This window comes from Cololabis saira, chromosome 19 (genome assembly GCF_033807715.1).
Source record: "Cololabis saira isolate AMF1-May2022 chromosome 19, fColSai1.1, whole genome shotgun sequence".
NCBI classification, from domain to species: Eukaryota; Metazoa; Chordata; class Actinopteri; order Beloniformes; family Belonidae; genus Cololabis; species Cololabis saira.
Window position 1 is genome coordinate 11,875,991 of NC_084605.1, and position 22,572 is coordinate 11,898,562.

The window sequence follows — 22,572 nt, forward strand, 5'->3', positions numbered from 1 at the left end:
TGTGTGCATGTGATTGAGGAGTGTACTTGCATTAAATCTGGTTGTTTTAGCCAAGACTATGCTACAATATATTTCCCCCAACTTTATTTAAGTTCCCTGTTAAGGGCCAACCTTCAATTCTGTAAATTTCTTTTTTATTCTCGTTAATTCCCATGGAAAGTTTCCAACTTTGAAAATTCCCGGAATTTTGCAACCCTACATGTGGTGTTAAGTCATTACGATAAGAAATAACATGTTACAGGTATGTTATTTTAATTACAGCTTTTACAATCATTATCATTATTGTTGTCATATTATATTCAATTATCATCACTATTCTCCAGTAATATGAATTTAAATCATAACACAAGTCTTTTTTTTTTCAAAATGTACACATACAAGTAGCATATTTTAAATGTCCATAATTTAAAACATATTTTCTTTGTCAAACATAAATTAAATTACAATCAGTCTTAAAACTAAGTATGAAATGAACATACAGTTTAATACACACACATACGTACTGTACATACATACATACAATATCAGTAATCATAAAAAAATGATAAAAATAAAGTACACACATTTTACAAAGTCCTGACCCAAGCTTTCACATCTTTAGATGATTGATATCATGACGTTCACTCTAAAATGGTTGATTTTGGCATGCATATGAACACAAATGCTTCCTAACTAAACTCATTTCCCCCAGTTTGAACAGGAGCTCGTCGTAAAGCACTTTGCCAAAAAGTGTCCTCATCTGCCCCGTTCACATTTGTGCACCCCATCACTGTTATGGCTTAAGAACACATATTTATTTCCCCACGTGAACAGCTACATTCTCCGTTTGAGCCTCCTTTTTTCTGATTTCATTAGGAAGAGTGTGTTCTCTTGTCAGGCTAAATCGGAGTCAGATCCACTGAAGGTCTGCGTAGCATCTTCTTGATCAGAACAGGAATGCATTTTTTCCAGTTTGAAAATCATAAATTCACCGTGTCAATATTGCCATCTCACGCTGGGAAACAGGAGATGAATTCACTATAGGCAATGATCACTTTCTACAGGCCACTTTCTACAGAATCAAACAGCGTCATGCCACAACTATGGATCAAGATGAAGAGAAAGAGACAGAGAAAGAGAAACTGATGGGTAAACAGACATTCACTCCATTTTTTAAACATCTTTTCAGAACTCATTCACTCAGTGTCTTTGATTATTTTGGGACACAGAGCTCAAATTCTGTTGGTCATCTTCTAGTGTCCATTTTTGTTTTTGTTCCTTGGTAATTTCTTTTTTTGTTTTTGTTCCTCAAAACTGTTTTTTTTTTATATCTTCCTCAAGTTGGGGCAGAGGTGGGGTTCTAGAGGAAAAAGAGAAAAAAAAAACAGAAAAAATAGTTGAAGAACATCCGACATCACTAACATGGGCTATTTTAAGAGACGAGGAGTGTTTTTCCCACCTGGTGTGCTTATCTTCAGCAGGAGTATGTTCTCACGGACGCCGACTCTCCTCTTGGACCAGAGTTTACTGATGGAGAGAATTAGATAGTTATTAAACACACTTCAGTGTGTATATATGTGACAAACAGACCTAAATAATTCCAATCTGCTGTGGTTGACGGTTGTAGTATTTGCACCTGTTGTTCTCATGTAAACAGAAAACACTGCTCTATAAATAACTCTGAAGGAGCAGTATGATGCAACTGCCAGCATCTGGTTATCTAGTCTTACCATCAACCGGAAAAAGGCGGAGAAAAGCAGGTTCAAGGATGTTCGAAGTAGGAATGGGTGATATTTTACCGTTCACGATGTACCGTCAAAAAAATTCCCCACGGTAAGAATTTGTCATCTCGCGGTAAAAACGATAAATTCCCGTTGATGACGTTTTTGTGTAAAGCTGATTAATGGTTCTGTGTTACATCCACGCACAACGTACATGTGCATGAAAGAAGGAAGGAAGGAAGGAAGGAAGGAAGGAAGGAAGGAAGGAAGGAAGGAAGGAAGGAAGGAAGGAAGGAAGGAAGGAAGGAAGGAAAGAAAGAAATGAGCCAGAAATGAAAAAAATGAGCCAGAAAGAAAGAAAGAAAGAAATGAGCTTGAAAGAAAGAAAGAAAGAAAGAAAGAAAGAAAGAAAGAAAGATATGAGCCTGAAAGAAAGAAAGAAAGAAAGAAAGAAAGAAAGAAAGAAAGATATGAGCCTGAAAGAAAGAAAGAAAGAAAGAAAGAAAGAAAGATATGAGCCAGAAAGAAAGAAAGAAAGAAAGAAAGAAAGAAAGAAAGAAAGAAAGAAAGAAAGAAAGAAAGAAAGAAAGAAAGAAAGAAAGAAAGAAGGATAAATTCCCGTTGATGACGTGTTTGTGTAACAAACATGGCGGATCTGAGAGCGAGGAGCTTGAGTCATTCCAGTTTTGCAGTTGTTTTTTTATTAATTGAATTTAATTGGTGTAGTTTAGTAGCAGCACGGTGGCTTAGTGGTTAGCACTGTTGCCTCACAGCTGTTGCCTCACAGCAAGAAGGTCCCCGGTTCGACTCCCAGGCCCGGCAGGGGCCTTTCTGTGTGGAGTTTGCATGTTCTCCCCGTGCTTGCGTGGGTTTTCTCCGGGTACTCCGGCTTCCTCCCACAGTCCAAAAACATGCATATTAGGTTAATTGGTGATTCTAAATTGCCCGTAGGTGTGAGCGTGAGTGTGATTGTGAGCATGGTTTGTGTGTCTATATGTGGCCCTGCGATGGACTGGTGACCTGTCCAGGGTGTAACCCCCGCCTCTCACCTAAAATGAGCTGGGATAGGCTCCAGCAGACCCCCGTGACCCCGCAAGGGATAAAGCGGATATAGATAATGAATGAATGAGTTTAGTAGCATTTAGTATTCTTTTAGAGCAGTGATTTGGGGGCTCCAAAGACTGAATGTGGTGATAGATTTATAGTTACAAAGGTGGAGTTGAATTGGTATTTTTTTTATCGTCATTTTTATCGTTATCAGGATAAATGCCAGAAATGATCGTGATACATTTTTTAGTCCATACCGCCCATCCCTAGTTCGAAGATGAACATCCTTGACCCTGAGGATTAAGATAACACTTTTTTTCATAGGTCGGACACCAACGCTGTTTCCTTTCTCACGTGGAGGGAGGAAGGAGGAGTTACGGACATCTGTGATTTGAAGTTTCCCTTTTAACTGATTAGCTTTAAATTTGACCAGAAGGATTTCCACAAAAGGCGACCTGTACAACCTCCTTCATAGCTCCTTTATTCATCTTCCTTCTAGATGTTGTGCTGAGATTCCTGGTCAGATCATTTGGCTGGCTGTTTAACCATCCTATTTCTTTTTTAAATAAGTAGGTGTTTGTTAATAAATTGCCTTTTTCCTAAAAGTTCCACTTAACATGTATCGCCCTATGACTCAGAGACCCCCCCCCCCAAAAAAAAAAAAAAACTGGAGCCAATTTTGTTGGATTTCCTCTCATTTCATAAACCATCCAGTCTATGAAAATGGAAAGAAATACTAGATAGATACACACGTTACTACAGTATATTAGCTTGCCAGAGGTGGAAAAAGTACTGAAAAATTGTAATTGAGTAAAAGTATCTTTACTTTGCTTAAATCCTACTCAAAGTAAAAGTAAAAGTACCCATCTAAAAATTTACTCGAGTAAAAGTACAAAAGTACTTCATTTAAAATGTAATTTGAGTAAAAGTTACTTTCAGTTATTTAATGCAAAAAAAGGATGAGTCACGAATCAAATCCAGCACAAGTTGTTTTAATCAACTTTGAGGCATATTAAAGTACACATCCACACTTGTTCGAGTACATTTTTTTGGATGTTGATGTCTTGAATGCTGAAAGCTCCGTTCTGCCGGGCAGGCACATTTTACACTGCCTTTTGTGCATTTGAACGCGAATAAGTCTTCCAAGTTTGGCCAAGGGTTTTTGTGGTTTTTGTGGCTGGTTTCTGCCCGCATTTAATTTTTTCACCATGAATTTTGTACTCAGTAACGTGAGGGGGTTCAAATGTAGCAAAGTAAAATACTTGGGTCAAAATGTACTCGAGTAAAAGTAAAAATTACATATTTCAAAAACTACTTAGAAAATGACAAATTACTCATAAAAAGTACTCAATTACAGTAACGTGAGTAAATATAATTTGTTACTTTCCACCCTTGTAGCTTGCCCTAAATCTGATAAAAATGAAGAAAGAAGAAAGAAAAAAATGCTTGATTGATAGATTATGTGTCATGTTTATATTCTTTTTGAAAATTAAACCCATAAAAAAAGGTTGTAGGAAGAAAAACCCTTTCATTTTCAAAGGAAGGTTGGGAAACAGAATACTTCATATCGTTTACTGCTGAGTGTCGCCTCGTGTGAAACTGCACAGTTAGATGTGTTATCATCCAGGAAACGATTTCATGATCCCCATTGTTTACACCCATTAAAAATAAATCATTCTACTCCTACATCACCACCAGCACTGTCAAAAACTCATCAAATATTTCAGACTTTTTCAAAGGATATACATCTGCACCATCAATCAAAAAGCTGCCAGAGTCACAAAATTCCAGGGTGTTTCACATTTTTTTTTTTCCCATCTGACTTTATATATCATTATAATTGAATTTGGATGCGGTAGCTCCATCACACATTTTTCTTTTGAAATGTGTGACCTTGTTAACAAAGAGGCTTCACACTTCATGATGTGCATGTTTTTTTCACAGCAGCCGCTTGAACAGGCGGCTGCTGTGTTTCACGCTCGCTCTGCCGCAGCGAGCTGCAACTTCTCACCTTCACTCTGGACTTTTCTTAAGGTGACGGAGGGGGTCGAGATGGCCGAGGCACGGAAGTTGGCAGGTAACGTCTCTGAGGAGTCGGACGTCACACCACGGAGGTCCTTCTCTCGGAACATTTTCCGCCATGACGGCGACCGTGTGAATGTTTTTGTGCCATCCTGCGGAGACACCAACATAAAGTTAGCGATTTAAAATATCAGCATTCCCGGAAGAGGCTGTCTGAATTATAGGAATTATATAGGGGCTCAAATAAGTGAATGTTATCACCAGAGGTGGGTAGTAACGAGTTACATTTACTCTGTTACATTTACTTGAGTAAGTTTTGGGAAATTCTGTACTTTTAGGAGTAGTTTTTAATCACTATACTTTTTACTTTAACTTGAGTAGATTTGTGAAGAAGAAACTGTTCCTCTTACTCCGCTACATTAGGCTACGTTGAGCTGTTACTTTTCTTTTATCCCTTTTATCCGCGTACGCGTCAATCTCATGACATCACTGGGAGATTCTTTGGGAAAAATGTTTGTTTTTGCATGTTTTGTCACATTTACACAGACTCAAACACACACAGAGTTTCTATGAGTTCATGGGCTTGTTCTAGTGCCTGGTTAAAAAAGAAAAGTACAAAGGCTGGAAATTTTGTGCTACTTGTGCTTAATTTATTTTTTTATTCTGTTATTATTTTACTTATTTTATTATTTATTAAATTACTTGAATTTATTTTAAGCTTATTTTAATTTAAGCTATATTTTATTTTTTATTAATTTTAATTTATCTTATTATTTTATTGATTTAATTTGCCTGAAGATGATTATTTTGTACTTTTGTCTGTTTGAATGGTTGTGTTAAAAAAAATAAATCAGGCGTTACTCAACAGTTACTCAGTACTTGAGTAGTTTTTTCACCAAGTACTTTTTTACTTTTACTCAAGTAATTATTTGGATGACTACTTTTTACTTCTACTTGAGTCATAATATTCTGAAGTAACAGTACTTTTACTTGAGTACAATTTTTGGCTACTCTACCCACCTCTGGTTATCACAATGATATTGTTTAGATTTAAATGCTATAACTAAGTAATTAGCACCCATGTAAACACAGCTGGAGGCCTGCAGGAACCAACCCAGTGGCACGTGGCCATCGGTGTTAAAGAGGCAAGTTTTGTAAGGAACAGACATGTTTTTATCAATAAAAGGAAGTCAGTCAGCATGACGCATCTTTAACAAAAGGCAAAAATAAACAAAAATGTTGTAAAGTAAAATAGTCTTTTTGTTAGGCTTAGTAAAAAACACGCACATTTAGGATTAAAGAATAACTGGACTGACTTTCTACTGACAGTTGGCTTTGTCTTACCTCATCGGGCCTCCTCTCTGTTCCCATGGAGATGAGAGTATTGTACTCCTTCTCGAGGACCTGCCGCGCCTGCAAAGGAAAATTAGATGAAGCGAAGACATAAAAAAGAGAAAAAACAAGGTTTTTCTAGATAAGAATTAGAATTACAGCAATGTGAGTTTCATCAATAGACTGGTAAATTGCAGAATTGTGAGCAGTAGAGGTTACGCAAAGCAGAGTACCTGTGTGTTCTGGTTTGGTATCTGAAGGAGGAGGGCCAAGTCAGTGTAGTCAAAAGTGTCATCTAGAGCCAAGAGAGACCCATGAACCCCACTTTCTAATAGGTTGTCTGCAAACTCTTTCAAGCCGATGGACTGGACCCAACACATCACTCGCTCATTGGACCACACCATCACATCTGAGAAAAGAAGCACAACAGGACAAGCAAATCACCGCCAGCGTGACATCTGATGGCCCAAAGTGTAACAGCATGTGTAACATTAAAGGGGACCTATTATGGCATTTAATGGTTATTTTAAACAGGCCTTGAATGTCTTAAAAACAAGCCTTTGATAGTTTTTTCTAAATAAATTAGAAATTCAGCCTCTCTGCCATGTCTTTATCTTTACCGTTTCTAACCTCATTAGGGATTCTGAGTGGGCGGGAGGCTATGATAATGAGGCTCTGTGCTGATTGGCTGCCTGACGTGATGACGCGAATGATGAGAATGACGCGATACACCGCTACGAAAAAATGGTGGAAGCTCCGGCCGGCGGAGTTAAGGCTGATTTATGGTTACACCGACGCCTACGGCGTAGACGCGACGCGCACCGTAGTCTACGCCGTACCCTACGGCGTAGACTCTGCGTCGATTTAACGCGGAACCATAATTCAGGCTTTATGCGATGCGAGCGAGCGTCAGCGACAAAATCAATTCCATTGCTTTACTTTCTATTGGACTGTCCTAACTGGCCGTGAGCGCCGCAGCGCTGCAGTGCTGCGCTGCGCCATTTTGAGCTGAACATTTGTCGGACGCCCTGCTTCTATTTTCTTCCTGTCGCTCGCGTTGAAAGCGCTGTAAGAAACAGTCACGGATAAGGAACGGCTGATAGTTGAAATGAGAAGTTATCTCTATGATACCTCCTCATTTCACTTCCAAAACCTCAATAAAGTGGCAGCTGGCTGGAGGGAGATGGACAGAGAGCGTCCGATGTCACGCAGTGCTACGATAGTCGGACGCGCTCATGCAGTTACACGGTTTTATAGTTGTTGGCGTGGTTTGCATTTTGGTTACGTAAAGAAAATGCACCGAATCTTATTGGCTCGTAGATCCACATCACTGGATGGCTCATCCGGGCGGGCTGTACAGACACTGCAGAATTTGGTTGCTTTCCTCCTTCTCTGAGTTGGCAGGCTGAGGGGAGACCACTTTATATATGTTAAAGCAAGGAAAAACTTGTTTTTCATAATAGGTCCCCTTTAAAGTAAATGAGACAAGAACAACATGCAGAGATGGAGCTGGCAGGGAAGACAAAAGGGGAAAACAAAAGGGGACATTTTCAGATATGGTGAAAGAGGATGCGTTGGTTGGTTGGTTGGTTGGTAAGAAAAGGATGATCTCTGTAGGAAAAAAAACAAAAAAAAGGAAAAACTGGAAGCAGAAGGACATAATGTGATATTATTTCACCTTGGTTTTCATGCTGACTGTCATCCCTCTTCCTCTCCAACTCTTTTCTGTCGTAGTTCAAGCGCTTCAAGCACATGATACCGTAATGGAGACTCACCCTGATAGAGGGAAGCACACGGCGGGGTTTTTTTCAGGAGAGTTGACAGAAATGTGAGAATCACATTGAATCATCGTGCAGAGTGGGCGCAAGTACAATTAGAAGAACATGATTATCTCTTGTGTACCTGTGGAAACTGTCCACCATCTTCAATTGGCCCCTCAGCTCTTTCTTGGTGAGGTGATCAAGCATGCGAGCATCCACCAGTGACTCCATGAAGTAAGAGCGATACTGGGGCAGACCCAGACTGGGCAGCCACTCGTTTCCCACCCATTCGTGGTTCATGTCTCCGTACGCTAGGATCTGGAGAATAATTAGCATGAAAGAAGACAAAAATTACATTTGTGTCTATTGGCTAGAGGTGGGTGCAATTCATCGATGTGTCGATGCATCACGATGCGTCACGTGACGATTTGTAATCGATTATGGTCCAGTAAAAAAAATTTTTTTTTTTTTTTTTTTTTTTTTAAGTTATCCTATCCAGATCCCAGACTGAATAAGCTGCGGAATCATTTCATTTTCAAGAATGCACATTTCTTATTGTTCACTTGAAATATGGCAGATATGTTTACACTAAATAAATTTGATGGAAGTACATATCTTGTTTACTTGAATTAATGAACTCATTAAATCCAGGGCTTGACCGTTTTGAGTGTTTTCCGCCAATAGAGGGCGCTCTCATGCAAGTGCAGCTTTCCCTGGTCAAAGTTAAGTAAGTCAAAGAGCAAATGTTTACATAGTCATAAAATAAATTATTTTGTGTCTTTGAAAAATACATGTCAAATGTTCAAAAAACCTCGTTATTTACTTAATGAGTGTTGTTAGAGGAACTGAGTTAATTGATTGGCTATTTATTTACAAATGTAGCCACAGATGAAGACAAAATCAATCTTGTATGGAAAAAAGCATTAAAAATCACAATAATCGAAGAATCGTGGCACCAATAATCGAATCGAATCGACAATCGTTATAATCGAAGAATCGAAGCTCCAATAATCGAAATCGAATCGAATCGTGAGGTACCCTTGTTTGCACACCCCTACTATTGGCTATTAAAATGAAGCTCCGGTTATCACCTGTGCATTCTCTACATTCTCACCTGATCCCAGCTGAACTCCTTCTGCTCCTTCAGGTTCAGTACATGGAGAGAAAGGGGAAAGTTGCAGCGAGAGGGAAAGATCACAGAGGGAAGTGTGTGTGTGTTTGCGAGTGTGTTTGTAGTGTGTGTTATGTTATGATGCGTCAGTGCCAGGGCAGAATGGGGAGGAAAGGCAGAAGGAGGAAAAGTTTTGTTAGTGCGTGAAAATTAGTTGGAGAACCAATACATTGAAATAGATTTTTAGGGAATAGCAAGGAAAAGGTGAAGACAAACATGCCTGATCAGAGACAAAAAAAAGAAAAAAAAAAAGGTTTGTCAATGTGAGATTTGCTCATAAATTTTGAAATACGCTGGGTTCTTCCAGGCATATCCTAGTTTTGTAAGAGTGAACAAAAAACAAATCAAAACAATAAAAATGAATTTTCTTCAGGTGTTATTGAACTATAATCCTCAGTCTTACTGGTTTGGTGGCAGCAGTGAGAGACTCCATCTCAGCATGTGTCATCCAAATATTACTGGTTGACTGCAATGACAGGAAACAAATATCAGCACGGATTTGTCAGATGGCAAGCTGTGCGCTTGTCTCTCATGTTTTTCCACGTGGCCTTACGGAGCGAGTGCTTGCAGGTGCAGACGGACTCGTGAGGGAGACCATTTCCTGGATGGCCAGGCGAAGTTTGAGCCTGTGCAAAGGATTGCTGATCCCGATTTCCCTCTGAATCTCCGTGTCTGACAGGTTGGCCATGATGGCACCGCTCTTCACGTTGGCACGGCAGGCTGCCACATACCACGCAGGCATCCCCACCCACAGCTAGGTAGACAGAGGGGTGATGGGGGGCACAGGTAGATGATTAGGAAGGAAAAAGTGCCTTGTAAAAGTGTCATGTTTATGATGGTATAACCCTAATTCCTAAAACTTTGAGACACTATGTGAAATGTACATAAAACTGGATGAAATCACCTGTAAATGTTATGAAGCCATTCAAATATTATCTACTATGACTTTTAATCATAATAAAACTAATACAATATATGAAAAGTTGAAAGCAAGATATTTTCCCACTTCTTGAAGTACATTTGCTCGCTTTTGATTTAATGTCATCAGAAGGCTGTATAAGCAAGTGACACTAAAAAGAAAAAGGCTGTAAGTAAATCTTGTAATTGATGAGGATAATTGGCAACAGCTCAGTGGCATGATGGGTAAAAAAAGAGCATATTGAGTGTTTCAGAAGTGAAGAAGGGCAGAAATTTACCAATCATGTTGCTGAGTACACAGTTGAATACTTTGAATAATGTATCATCCGTCCACATAAAATGAATAAAAGGAACTAAAAAAATATTTTAAAAAAACCATCAGAGAATCTGGAGAAGGGGCAAAGGCTGAAAACCATTTCTTGGATGTCTGTTATCTACGGGCCCTCAGGCTGCACGGCATCAAAAACAAGCATCATTCTGATATGGAAATCACTACATGGGCTCAGCAACACTCCCGGACATCACTGTTCAGGAACCGAGTACTTGGTACCTTCCACAAATGTGGGTTAAGCTCGACCACACAAAGGACAAACAATAAGTTAATATGATCCAGAAACACCTCTATCTTCTCATTTAAAATGGACTGAGTCAAAGTCAAAAACTCTCCTGAAGAAAGAAAACAAAAAAACAGAAAAAACAATGGATGCTGCATCCTCTGGACAAAAGAGCAGAAGGATCACGCAGCTCGCTATCAGTGCTCTGATGGTATGAGGTGCATTAGTGCCTACTGGATTCCAGATGTGCCTCCGTTCACATCTAAAAAGGACATTTCAATGCGGAAGGTTTTGTACAGGCTTTAGAGCAGCACCTGCTCCCATCCAGACCACGTGTTCTTCAGGGAAAGGACGATGCTAGACAGCATACTGCATTCATTATAAAAGCATGATTTCATGATAGAAGAATCTAGGTGATAAACTGTCTCCCTCAAACCTTTCACTGACTCAAAAAAAAGTTACTGCATCATGACATGAACCAAGAAGACCAAAACTGTTGAGTAGCTTCAGTGATAACAATATTCCTCTTGGCCTCCTCAGTTTCCAGGTGCATTTGGAGACAGACGGACAGAAGAAGGAACCCTACACAGTAACATATATCACCCTGTTGTTTTGAAACATACTGATACAATACAATTCAGGATTCCTTTTTTTAAACATTAAACATGTTTTATATGTAGTAGATGAGTTTTTATGAGGTTTACAAATCATTTCAATATTTTTGTATTTACATTTTACCCAGTATTCCACCTTCTTTGGAATTGAGGATACAGAATACTACGACGGAGTATTAGGGCCAAACTAAGACAAAAAAAATGGAAATTACGAGAATAAAGTCATAATAATACGAGAATAAAGTCGTAAAATTACGAGAATAAAGTCGTAAAATTATGAGAATAAAGTCATAATATTACGAGAATAAAGTCGTAATATTACGAGAATAAAGTCGTAATATTTTGAGAACAAAGTCGTAATATTACGAGAATAAAGCTGTAATATTAAATATATTGTAAATATATAAATATAACTTCACAAGATGTTCAATATTCCTCATTTTAACACAGGGAGAAGATGCTCTTCCTGTTAGAGTTCTCATGAATTATATTCTCATAATATTACGACTTTATTCTCATAAATTATGACTTTATTCTCGTAATATTACGACTTTATTCTCGTAATATTACGACTTTATTCTCATAAATTACGACTTTATTCTCGTAATGTTATGACTTTATTCTCATAAATTACGACTTTATTCTCGTAATGTTATGACTTTATTCTCGTAATATTACGACTTTATTTTCGTAATATTACAACTTTATTCTCATATTACGACTTTATTCTATTACAACTTTATTCTCGCAACATTATGACTTTATTCTCGTAATTTACAACTTTATTCTCATATTATTATGACTTTACTCTCGTAATTTCCAATTATTTTTTTTGTCTTAGTTTGGCCCTAATACTCCGTTGTATAATACAGACGTTGTAGGTCTGAGTTTTCAGGGAAACTAACTCTGACATGAATCCTTGTTGAAAGTTTACTTGGCTATAGAATACTTTTTAGAAAGTTATAAATGTCTGACATTCAGTGAACCACAAAAAGATGCCACTACAGCAGACACATGCTGTTCATTAAGACTGAGTTTCTAGTGAAGGACTTGATGACATGATGACTAATGTACCTCCAGCCACGTGACAACAGTGGGGCCGTCCCAAGAGGCGAAAGGCAGACCCTGACGACAGGCTTCCTCCAACAAGTCGTGCCTGGCAGTGAGAGTGGAAAATAAAACTTTGACAGAGATTCATTTCTTGATTTCTCATCTTACCAATGTCTCTCATGAAAACTATAAAAATCCCATTGAACATGAGGTGTACTACACACGTGTGTCTTGCTATACCATAAGGATATTTATGATCTTTTTATTTTTATGTTTTTATGGCCGTGGCTTCGGCCCTGTCTGAGCCGATGGGATTTAAAGCTCAGTGTCATCTACAGAAGCTTTTAACATGAGACATGTGTGGAAGGGTGGCTGATCTCACTTCTTTTTGCTGCTTCTTTTTTCCACTGTTCCAGTGCCAAGTTTGGCCAAACCTAACGGGTCCGCTGAACCAAGGTCATCAGACGGAGTGGAAGCTGTGGAGACAGTCGATGTTTTCATGATCAGCCTCACTTGTCATGATTTTCTTTATTTTAACTGACTGAACAGAGAAAGCATTGTTCAAAAAAGACTTGTCTACAGACCCAGTGAGGCAGATTCCCGTCCAGGTGCACCGATTCTTCCCTTTTCCTTTTTACCAAAGAGACGTCCGATAGATGACTTGATGCTCTTCTTTTTACTGGCTTTGTGGAGGGAATCCTGACTAGCAGTGGTGGATCCGTCGGTAGAAAGACTAAACAGTAAATCACAAGGATGCTAAGACGGTGTGGATCACCTGGTTTTTTTTTTTAAGCTAGGGCTGGGCGATATATCGAGATTTGAATATATATCGATATATTTTCAAACACGATATGGTATGAAACAATATCGTTTATATCGATTTAAAAATAAATAAATAAATAAATAAAATTAACATTTTTTTTTTTATGATTTTGATATAGCTTATTTTGTGACAAATTGACTTGAATGTTTTATTTGACATTTGCACAAATGTTTTGTTATTTGCACAACTGTCAACCTCAGTGGAAAAGTCTGCCTGTTACTGTCTACTCTGTATTAATTGCACAGTGTATTTTAATTTAATTGTTATGCAGGAAAGGGATATTTGTTTTATTTTATTCAAGAAGCATTTTATTCTATATATGCAGGCAGTTTATTTTTATTTCATTTGTTTTATACATTTTGATATTGTGCAGACCTCTGTTAATAAAGGAACCTGTGTGACATTTGACACGAGGCTTTGTATTTTTTAAGGGTTTGCCTCAGAAAAAAATGAAGCTAACAGAGATGCTATGCTATAATGCTTTGGGGGAAACCCCAATTATGGCACAGAAAAAATATCGAGATATATATCGATTATCGCCATTCAGCTAGAAAATATCGAGATATGAATTTTGGTCCATATCGCCCAGCCCTATTTTAAGCCATTAAAATAAAAATCAGAGAGAGCTATTCATACACATTTACCTGCGAAATTCACGGTGGTCATCAAGGCCTGCCCCGGGATGAGTGTGCGTCATGCGGTCCAATCGTAGCGCCCGAGGAACAGTGGGAGTGGAATCAATCAGGGCAAGTGCTCTGCATTCTTCCCCTTCTTTCATATTCTGCAGAGTTGAAAATATCAAATATAATTTAACACAACGCACATCAACTCAATTACCTTACAATGCTGGCATATTAGTTGAGACACCACACCTGTCTGTCGCTGTCCCTAGCAGGTGAATGCGGCAGGCGGGGGGTGGAATGTCCAGAGCTGGGCGGCGATGGAGACGCCAGCGTTGAGGAGGTGATGGAGGGAGTCATGTAGCCCCGGCCAACACAGTCCCGTCCTCCCAAAGAGGAGGGGGGAAGAGGTGAGGTATCCAGGGCCACGCTGCTGACCCGACTCTCGATCTCTTCTGCTCTCAGCTCTGTGCTCTCCTTCTCCTCCTGAATCAGCCTGAGATGAGAGGAGAGAACCAACAGTTTTTTTTTTTTTATTTCTTTTTTTTAATACTTTTTATTTTGTCTTTTTCAAGTTACACAAAAAGGAAAGAGAAAAAAAATAATAATAATAAAAATAAAAACTGATAGTAACAATCATAACATAACTACCTGGGGGAAATGTAATATGTTGCCATTCTTTTCTTTCCCTTCTTTAAAGGAGCTTGAGGCCGGATTGTGGCAGGATTTATGAAAAAAATCCGTATACATTTTAAGTTTTCTAGTAATAACGTCAGATGAAGCGTTCCAAACCCAAAAGAATGAGCCCTCTAGTGTACCCCCAACGGCCGTCGTGGTGAAAGGTGGCGCTAGAGAGTCTCATTTCTTAAATGGAGCCTCATGCTCCTTTAAGGGCATGGCTGGGATTTGAACTTAAATGTAGACCATTTTTGCCACTTTTGAGCAAAATCCCTTCCTCTAATTCTCAAACAAAAAGTCAATTTTTCCATGGCGTATATTTCTTCAACAATGTCGAGCCATTGTCTCAGTCCTGAGTCTTGTCAGGGCCTTCTTAGCAGCAACAGTCAAGTCCCAGATATACAGTCCTTGGGTCTTTAGGTATTCTCAGATTTAGAATTTCCTCCATTGTTTGGACAACATTATACCAGAATAATTATATTTTTGAACATGTCCAAAAGATATGAGAATGATTGGCTACTACATGATCACGCCCACGCCAACAATTCTGTTGTTGTGTTTGTTTACTCTTAATGTGTGGAGTGATAAAAAAGCATATGAGATTTTTCCAGCCGAATTCTCGCCATCCTCTCGATGTTTTATTGATTTAACATGAACAGAATTCCCATCTCACATTTGTGTTTTTTTCATCTCTGAAGCTTACTTGATCTCCTTGTTAATGGCCTCCAATTGTTCCTGTAACATGATGGCCAAAGTCTGTACGTCCGTCTGTCCGCTGGGAGAGAGCAGCTCGGATCCAAACAGAGTCTCCCTGTCGTCCTCGTCGTCAGAGCAGCCTCCTTCCACCCCACCATCATATCCTGGACCCAACATGCTGCCGCTGTCCCAGTCCCCATACTGAAAAAAGGCAAAAAAAAGTCACCGTTATAAGAAAATGATATCTACATTGTAATCATCATCATCAGCATCAATCCAGCCTGAAGTTGACACCTTGTTGCCGTCGTCTCTGGGCCCCCAGCGGCCGCGGTGCGCCCGCCTGACCACCACCCCGCCGGAGGAGCTGCCGTAGCCGGAGGGGAGTGAGCCGCTACCCTGAGGGTACCGCAGCTCGGAGGCACTCCCGGGGAGAGATCTCCGGAAAAGGGTGGAGGGGAGTGAGCTCACGCTGCCCGCCCTACGATGACATCCAGAATTCACGTGTTATTCCACAGTATTTGGAAAATGACAGAAGTCCCATTTCCTGGGTGACAATTCCACCTACAATACCCCTTGTTGTTGTTTTTTTATTTTATTTTTTATTATTATTATTTTTTTCTTTCTTTTTTTTTTGTTTATTTATCTTTTTTTTTCTTTCTTAGGTCAATAACCCTATTCACCATGTACTTTATACCTCTACTCTGCACTTTATAGCTGTGACACTTTACATAGACACTTGCACTTTACTTTTTTTTTTTTTTTTTTTTTTAATTTATTTAGCACAAACAGTATCATATAAATAAACAAGATGAACAATCAACATTACTGGGATGTGCAAAGGGGAGGTATGAAACCCAAGAGGGCTTATATGAAAACCTCACCCAACATATTCAAATATCAAATTTGTTACAGTTTAAAAACAACATAAGAAAATAATTGAACAGTAATGAGAAATAAGTAGAAAAGTGTAGAGATTAAACAGTAAAATATATAAGGAAAAAAAAAAATAGGAATACGTACATAAATGAATGAATTTAGCCTGCTGCTATAACTTATAACAGTAACTTATAAACTACAAATGTAAAAATACTATGAAATGTGTTATGTGGTAGGTTGTATCATCGTGATATTGGTTATATTATTGTACTATTGTATTTTTTTTAACTGAACATTGTATTGGTCTTAAACTTGCTTGTTTTTATATTCTAGCCGGGGCGACTGCCAATGAATAGAATAGAATAGAATAGAATAGAAGACTTTATTTATCCCCCAGAGGAGAAATTCAGTCAATGGGATTATTCAATTCAATGGGAAATTGGGAAATTCAATGGGAATTAGCCAATAGGCTACATTTGTGTGCATCTGCTTTTATTTTGTAAAATGCATATTGCTGTGCACTGTCCCTCCTTACCAAATAAAATCAATTGAAATTGGAAATTGAGAAGTTACAATACTGCTTCCCATGTAAATAAAGCATGAATTTGTTACGTGCACATTAGTCTGCCAGATCCATGCCCTCCAGGAGCAATATACATTTTAAATACAAAGTAGATTTCAGTGAATGGAACCAGCTAAACAGGGAAGTAATGACTACTTTTGGGTGCCTCATGGCTCACCTGGAGTATGAAGAGCCAGGCCTGCCTCTTAGCTGATCCAGCTCCAGCTGGACTCGTTCAAGCTCAGCAAGAAGCTGCTCCTGTAAGAAACAGGGAAAAGGATACAGATCTAAATATCACATCGCCAACTTTCAAAGCACAATGAACATTCAGCTGAATAAGCGAATACCTTATTAGCGAGAAGATCGTCCTGGATTTTCTTCATGTTGGACAGCTCCTCAGAAAGAGCATTCTAGAAATGAAAATGAGTTTTTGTTGAATGAACCTTACAAATGTTATGTTTCCCTGATATGTGCAGTAGTTTTGTTCTCACCTTCTCTTCTAGCGCTGCCATCCGCTCTTTGAGGTGAAGCTGAAGTCTCTCATTTGACTCAGACAGGAGCTTGTCTACCGTATCTGACAGGCGTTTGTTGTGTTCGTCGTTCATCTTTTCTCTCTGTCGCGCCTAAACATGAAGCCCGCGAGAGCAGCGCTCAGCACAGCAAAACAACGTGCACAGAAACTTTCCATCTGCTATTAAAACAGGATGTAAGTACCGTATTTTCTGGACTATAAGCTGCACCTGCATATAAGCCGCACCCGCTCTATTTTTAAAAAAATAATTACAAAAAGATATACAAGCCGCATCCACTCTATTTTAAATAAAAAGATATGCAAGCCGCAGATATTTATGTTGTTAGATTAGATATTTACTACATGTACAGAAGGATTTTGAACTGTAAATGATGTACATGTTTGTACCTAAATAGATAATTTCCTAACAGTGTCTTTTAACACGGCAGCAACTTTGCTGATTAAAACGGGACAGAACCAAGAGAAAATAACCGGTATTTATTTATCTATTTTATTTCTACACACTTCTATCTGCTAAAGAAGAAGTAGCGTATTCTTCTTTGCATTTATTTTGTCTTAGTTTTGATTCTAATTCCGGTTAGAGCGCCCCGAGCGGTGGAAGAAAAATCCACAGAATTGCTGCACCTTTGTATAAGCCGCACGGTTCAAAACCTATGAAAAAAGTAGCGGCTTATAGTCCAGAAAATACGGTAAGTCAAAAAACTAAAAATAATCTCACCCTTTGGAGCTCCTGGTTTTTCTCCTCAAGCTGGGCTTCCATTTGCCGTAAACGCTCTTCAAAGTTTCCGTGACGCTCCTCTGCCTAATAACAGCAAACTTGAGGATATTAAAAGGCGGTTTTTGATACATAAACTGTCTAAATGATTGTGACATTATTTTCACGCAGCATCTAAAAAGCAGGGATGTATAGTTAGCAGTTGTACTTGATCATTTTTATTCTTTATAACTGCGAGGGAATGCAGCAACGCCCTGCTTCACACCTTATTGAGAGCAGCTACTCTTTGTGCAAGCTGGGCCTCGATTTCCGGCAACGTCTCTGCTCTCTGCAGGGTCTGCTGGAGTTTCTGCTTGGCCTCGTCCAGGCGCTCCTGCAGCTGTCTGTTCTTTTCTTCACTCTGGACAAACAGGAGCAAACACTCACTTATGAGCTCTGAGGCTGGAAACGGCCTTCGGGATCCATTTTCATATTTGATAGCAAACATGAACGTGAACTGTTTCATCGTAGCCACAGTTCGGCGCCGAGATATTTGAGAGAAACTTTACTTGTCTGTACAGGGACTCCTTGCTGGCCAGCTCGTTTTCCAGCTTGTCTTTGATATCATGGAGGGAAGTTGCCTCCCTCTGGGCACTGAGATACCTGCATGCAATGAAACATATATAACAGAGGATTAATAAGGAAGAAGAAGTAATAAGGGAAAAAGAAAACTGCGCCGTTCATGCCGGATAACACAATTTGGAAGCAGTTTGAGAATCTTAAATAAGAGGCAGCTGTACACCTCTAACACTGATAACATTATGTAAAGATGTGGCCAGCCATAAGGTGTAACATATGCTTGTCTGCTACGTTCACCTCTGATTTATGAAAAAAAAAAAGTGAGAGAGCATTCAGACTGTAACGGATAAGCAGAGCTGAAACAAATGGCAAACATTACCTCCGCTCTAGTGTTGTAATTCTTTCCTCCATGTCTTCTCTTTGGCAAAGAGCCTGAAAAAAGCCATCAATATATGATGAAACAAAAGGACAAAGTTATTTTATGGAACTTAACAGTTTTTGTTATAGAAAACGATCACCAGGAAAGAGAAATCTCAAATGAGGACAAACATGTGGATTTTCTGATTTATTTATCTTGACCCAACCTTATTTTAGGTTCAATTATTCTAATCTATGTTATTTTAATCAGTCTGTATTTTGTACTTGCACTAAGTGCTTTAAATGTTAACCTTTTATTGTGGTTTCAGGACATTGTACAGTAGTCTGTTTCTTGTATTTGTATTTGAACACTGTCATTGTAAACCCTAATGTGTAGTATTTATGTTTGTTAAGGACTACAGATGGAAATTAGCTTGTGGCTAACTCTGGTGCAGCCATCTTTTTAATGTACCTGCACATTGTCCTTTAAATAAATAAATAAATAAATAAATAAATAAATAAATAAATAAATAAATAAAAAAATGTGTGTACTGTAACCTGCTGGGGAAGTCATATTAGATTTGTTCATCTCCAGTAATGGCAATCAGCAAAAATCAATTCATAACTGTTGAATAGTTGTTAATGTACCCACAGTGTTTGAATACACTTTAAAACCCTAACTGCTGAGATAACTGGGAGTCTTGGTGAGGAACAGAGCGACCGGAACAACAGACCTCTTTCACTTCCCTCTGGAGCTTCTGATTGGCCTCCTCTGACTTCGTCACCTCCCTCCTGGCGGCCGCAAGCTGTTCCTCTATTTCCCCGACCTGATGTGACGCAACAAAAGGACATGAGATGACACAGACAGAGCTCACGTACGTCAGTGTTAATTGCCACAAAGCCAACTGTAAATAAACAGAATGTGAAGTGAATATAAATGTCCATCTGGTGAGAATAAGGCACTTAATACGGCACTAGGGCGATTGAAAACTTGAGAAACCGATGTGAGTCTGGCGCATCTGGCAAAGACAACGTCCACTTAGTCATCTAGATGATCTTTGCAGCTTCTCTATGACTAAGTTCAAATCCTTTCCTATTGTCTTGTGCACGACATGGCTTTTGCAATCCAGCAGTTGCAATACTGTAAGCAGCCACTAGATGGACGAGGGTGACCATTAGAAGAACACTACTTAGTTCTCATCCTTTTTAGGGATCTATTTTGATGGAGGAAAACCTGTTCATGACAGAAGTGATGCAGTCTATTAATATTACTGGTCTATTGTCAAGCTCATTTCATGGGGCAGACTAATTTTTTGCCCCATTGAACCTCATGTGTTGACTTTTTGATTTTAAACTGATAATCCAACTCCTTGATTTAAAAAAAACATGTCCTCATACTGAGTGTCTCACAGATGCTGACAGGCAGGGCAGCTGACAGTCTTGCCGGGGCCCCGGACAAAATAATCTAAGATGGGCCCCCCTGCGCCCGGATCTCTCCTTCTCCCTCTTCCTCTCCTCTCCCTCTGCTCTTCAGGTTTTTATACAAGCTAATGGAAGTTAACATTAGAGCTAGCCAGTTAGGTTAAGTTACAAGGTTGGTAAACGTTGGCTGCGCTGTTTCTTACCTTGCTCTACGCTGACTTTATTAATTCCAGCTTCACCGTCACCACCTTTTTAAAATATTTGTGTAGAGAATCTCTGAGGCCTCTATTTTCTTCTTCTCTTCTTCTCTTTTCTCTTCTTTTCTGAGCACCAGACTTGTGCTGACCGGACATTTTGACCATTCTAATGGTTGAATTAAATGATAACATCAAATTTTGAACAAAAAAACATTTTTGTGTTGGGGGTTCTTGGCCACAAGGACAATTAGGAAGAAAACAAATAACAAGCTTTTATGTAACTCAAATACTACATATTTTTTCCACAAATAGGCATATTTTGAAACATTTTGAAAAATGATTCCATAATTTAATGAGAATTAAAAAAATATATATATATTATTTTTTTTTTTTTTTCAATTCTGCCCCCCCCCCCCCTGAAAAAAAAAAAAATATATATATATATATATTTTTTTTATTCTCATTAAATTATGGAATCATTTTTCAAAATGTTTCAAAATATGCCTATTTGTGGAAAAAATATGTAGTATTTGAGTTACATAAAAGCTTGTTATTTGTTTTCTTCCTAATTGTCCTAATTGCTCAATAACCCCCAACACAAAAATGTTTTTTTGTTCAAAATTTGATGTTATCATTTAAGTCAACCATTAGAATGGTCAAAATGTCCGGTCAGCACAAGTCTGGTGCTCAGAAAAGAGAAGAAGAGAAGAAGAAAATAGAGGCCTCATAGATTCTCTACACAAACTACCCTGGGCCCGGGACAACAGACCCGTTTGTCCCCCCCTATCGGCGGGCGTGCTGACAGACATACAACATCACTCACCTGTCGGCACATGAGCGCCAGCCTCTCCCTCAGCTGGGACAGTTCGGCTCTCTGTCGCTCTATTTCTCCCTCCCTCTGTCTGTCAAGCTCCCCGTCCTCCACGCCAGATGAGGGGCCATTGGGTAGCCGCTGGAATGATGACAATATCGCACAAAATGAGGATGATGTAGAAAAATAATCAGTTAGAATCAGATTCAAAGTGAGTGGGAGTTAAAGTCACACTGACACACCACGGTACCCACGGTACTCTACTTTTCTAACACATACACAAAACTACTGGAACCAACGAGCATAAAACCCTCCCTTACATCTTTCCCGCCGTCCACCCCTTGTTGACGTCTTTTAATTTGGTCTTTTAATGAGATTACCTGAAAAGAAGGAAAACAAAACAGGCAATCAGACATTTTAAATTTGCATTTTTTTTTGTTGTAGTTATTTTTTGTCATTGCTGACATTTCTTGAGATGCGAAAACTCATTCTTATTTGACCTTACCTCTTGAGAAGATGTTGCAAGTTGGTCCTCTAACATGGACACCCTCTCGAGGGCCACACGGAGCCTCTCCCGAACCTGTATGTTGGAACAAGAATAGCAATCAATCAATAATTCACATCAATAACAGAGCAGTGTAAGCGAATTTAGAGAACAGAATTGAGGGGAAACGTGCTGTTGTGTTGCTTTTAAAAACTGGTCAAACTGTGTAATCTTGCAGAAGCTGCTTGGCCAATAACATAACAATGCTGAAATTCAGTTGGACGATCTCGGGCTTTGGTTATGTCATGCATTGGACGTGGCATTATTTAGATAAATGCAAGAAACATCACGGTAAGAATTGCATTCATTGAGCCCAATGAACCATTCAGTTTTATCTTGGAAGATGCAGTAAAAAAAAAAAAAAAATTCAGAGACTCAGCGACCTCATTATTTGGTAAAAAAAAAGGTTTCTGAGCCTCAATGTGACCAACTGAAGGAACCCCACATCATAATACAAACATCAACTTACCAAAGCTTTAAGTGATTTCCAATCATGATCATTAAAGAATAATAATACGTTTTTTAATAATATCTTTGACAGTTCTTGACACAGCTCTAGTAGTCTGTTCTGTCAACAACCACAGGAAACCATGTCTTCCCACATTAATGCTTGAAGCAATGAAAGGCTCCTTGCTGGACCAGATAGAGATAAACCTGCATTCATTAATGCACACCTTTTGTAATCAGTTGATGTCCCTTCTTTGTTTAGTTAAATCCAGGCTGTGATTTATTTATTTATTTTTTAGCCAGGAAATGTATTTCTCAATGCTCAGCTTTAAAATGTAGAACAAGCACATGTTTGCTGTTGATGTTTATCTAAATGTAAATGATATTCCATTATCTTGTTTGTCATGATTGGAGTCTCTTATAATAAGCCTCCTTTATAAGCTTATATAGGTTTATGGTGCGTACAAAAAGTATGAGGACTGCACAGACCAACATTATCTCACTGCTTCCTATTGAAAATGACAAATATAGCACCGATGAGCAGCTGGCATCTTTTAAACCTATTT

At 38.8% G+C, this 22,572-nt stretch overlaps 1 protein-coding gene across 4 annotated transcripts in view; it reads right to left on the reverse strand.

Annotated features, from left to right (window-relative positions):
• Positions 1 to 386: 386 nt before the first annotated feature.
• Positions 387 to 22,572, reverse strand: part of LOC133419709 (liprin-alpha-3-like) — a 39,944-nt gene continuing 17,758 nt past the window's right edge. For 2 of the 4 annotated variants that reach the window (XM_061709090.1, XM_061709092.1), the window contains exons 5-32: positions 21,521 to 21,595; positions 21,336 to 21,395; positions 21,028 to 21,156; positions 19,320 to 19,412; positions 18,608 to 18,660; positions 18,219 to 18,312; positions 17,936 to 18,070; positions 17,674 to 17,757; positions 16,915 to 17,046; positions 16,771 to 16,833; positions 16,602 to 16,681; positions 15,280 to 15,463; positions 14,993 to 15,186; positions 13,864 to 14,107; positions 13,636 to 13,772; positions 12,753 to 12,901; positions 12,551 to 12,644; positions 12,193 to 12,274; positions 9,586 to 9,786; positions 9,436 to 9,498; positions 8,976 to 9,002; positions 8,004 to 8,179; positions 7,780 to 7,877; positions 6,335 to 6,510; positions 6,114 to 6,182; positions 4,759 to 4,921; positions 1,439 to 1,506; positions 388 to 1,339 (exon numbers count right to left, since the gene is read on the reverse strand). In XM_061709090.1, the coding sequence (XP_061565074.1) occupies positions 1,454 to 1,506; positions 4,759 to 4,921; positions 6,114 to 6,182; positions 6,335 to 6,510; positions 7,780 to 7,877; positions 8,004 to 8,179; positions 8,976 to 9,002; positions 9,436 to 9,498; positions 9,586 to 9,786; positions 12,193 to 12,274; positions 12,551 to 12,644; positions 12,753 to 12,901; positions 13,636 to 13,772; positions 13,864 to 14,107; positions 14,993 to 15,186; positions 15,280 to 15,463; positions 16,602 to 16,681; positions 16,771 to 16,833; positions 16,915 to 17,046; positions 17,674 to 17,757; positions 17,936 to 18,070; positions 18,219 to 18,312; positions 18,608 to 18,660; positions 19,320 to 19,412; positions 21,028 to 21,156; positions 21,336 to 21,395; positions 21,521 to 21,595 (3,108 nt within the window). In that variant the 3' untranslated portion in view covers positions 388 to 1,339; positions 1,439 to 1,453. The other 2 variants (XM_061709093.1, XM_061709094.1) reach the window with 2 other exon arrangements.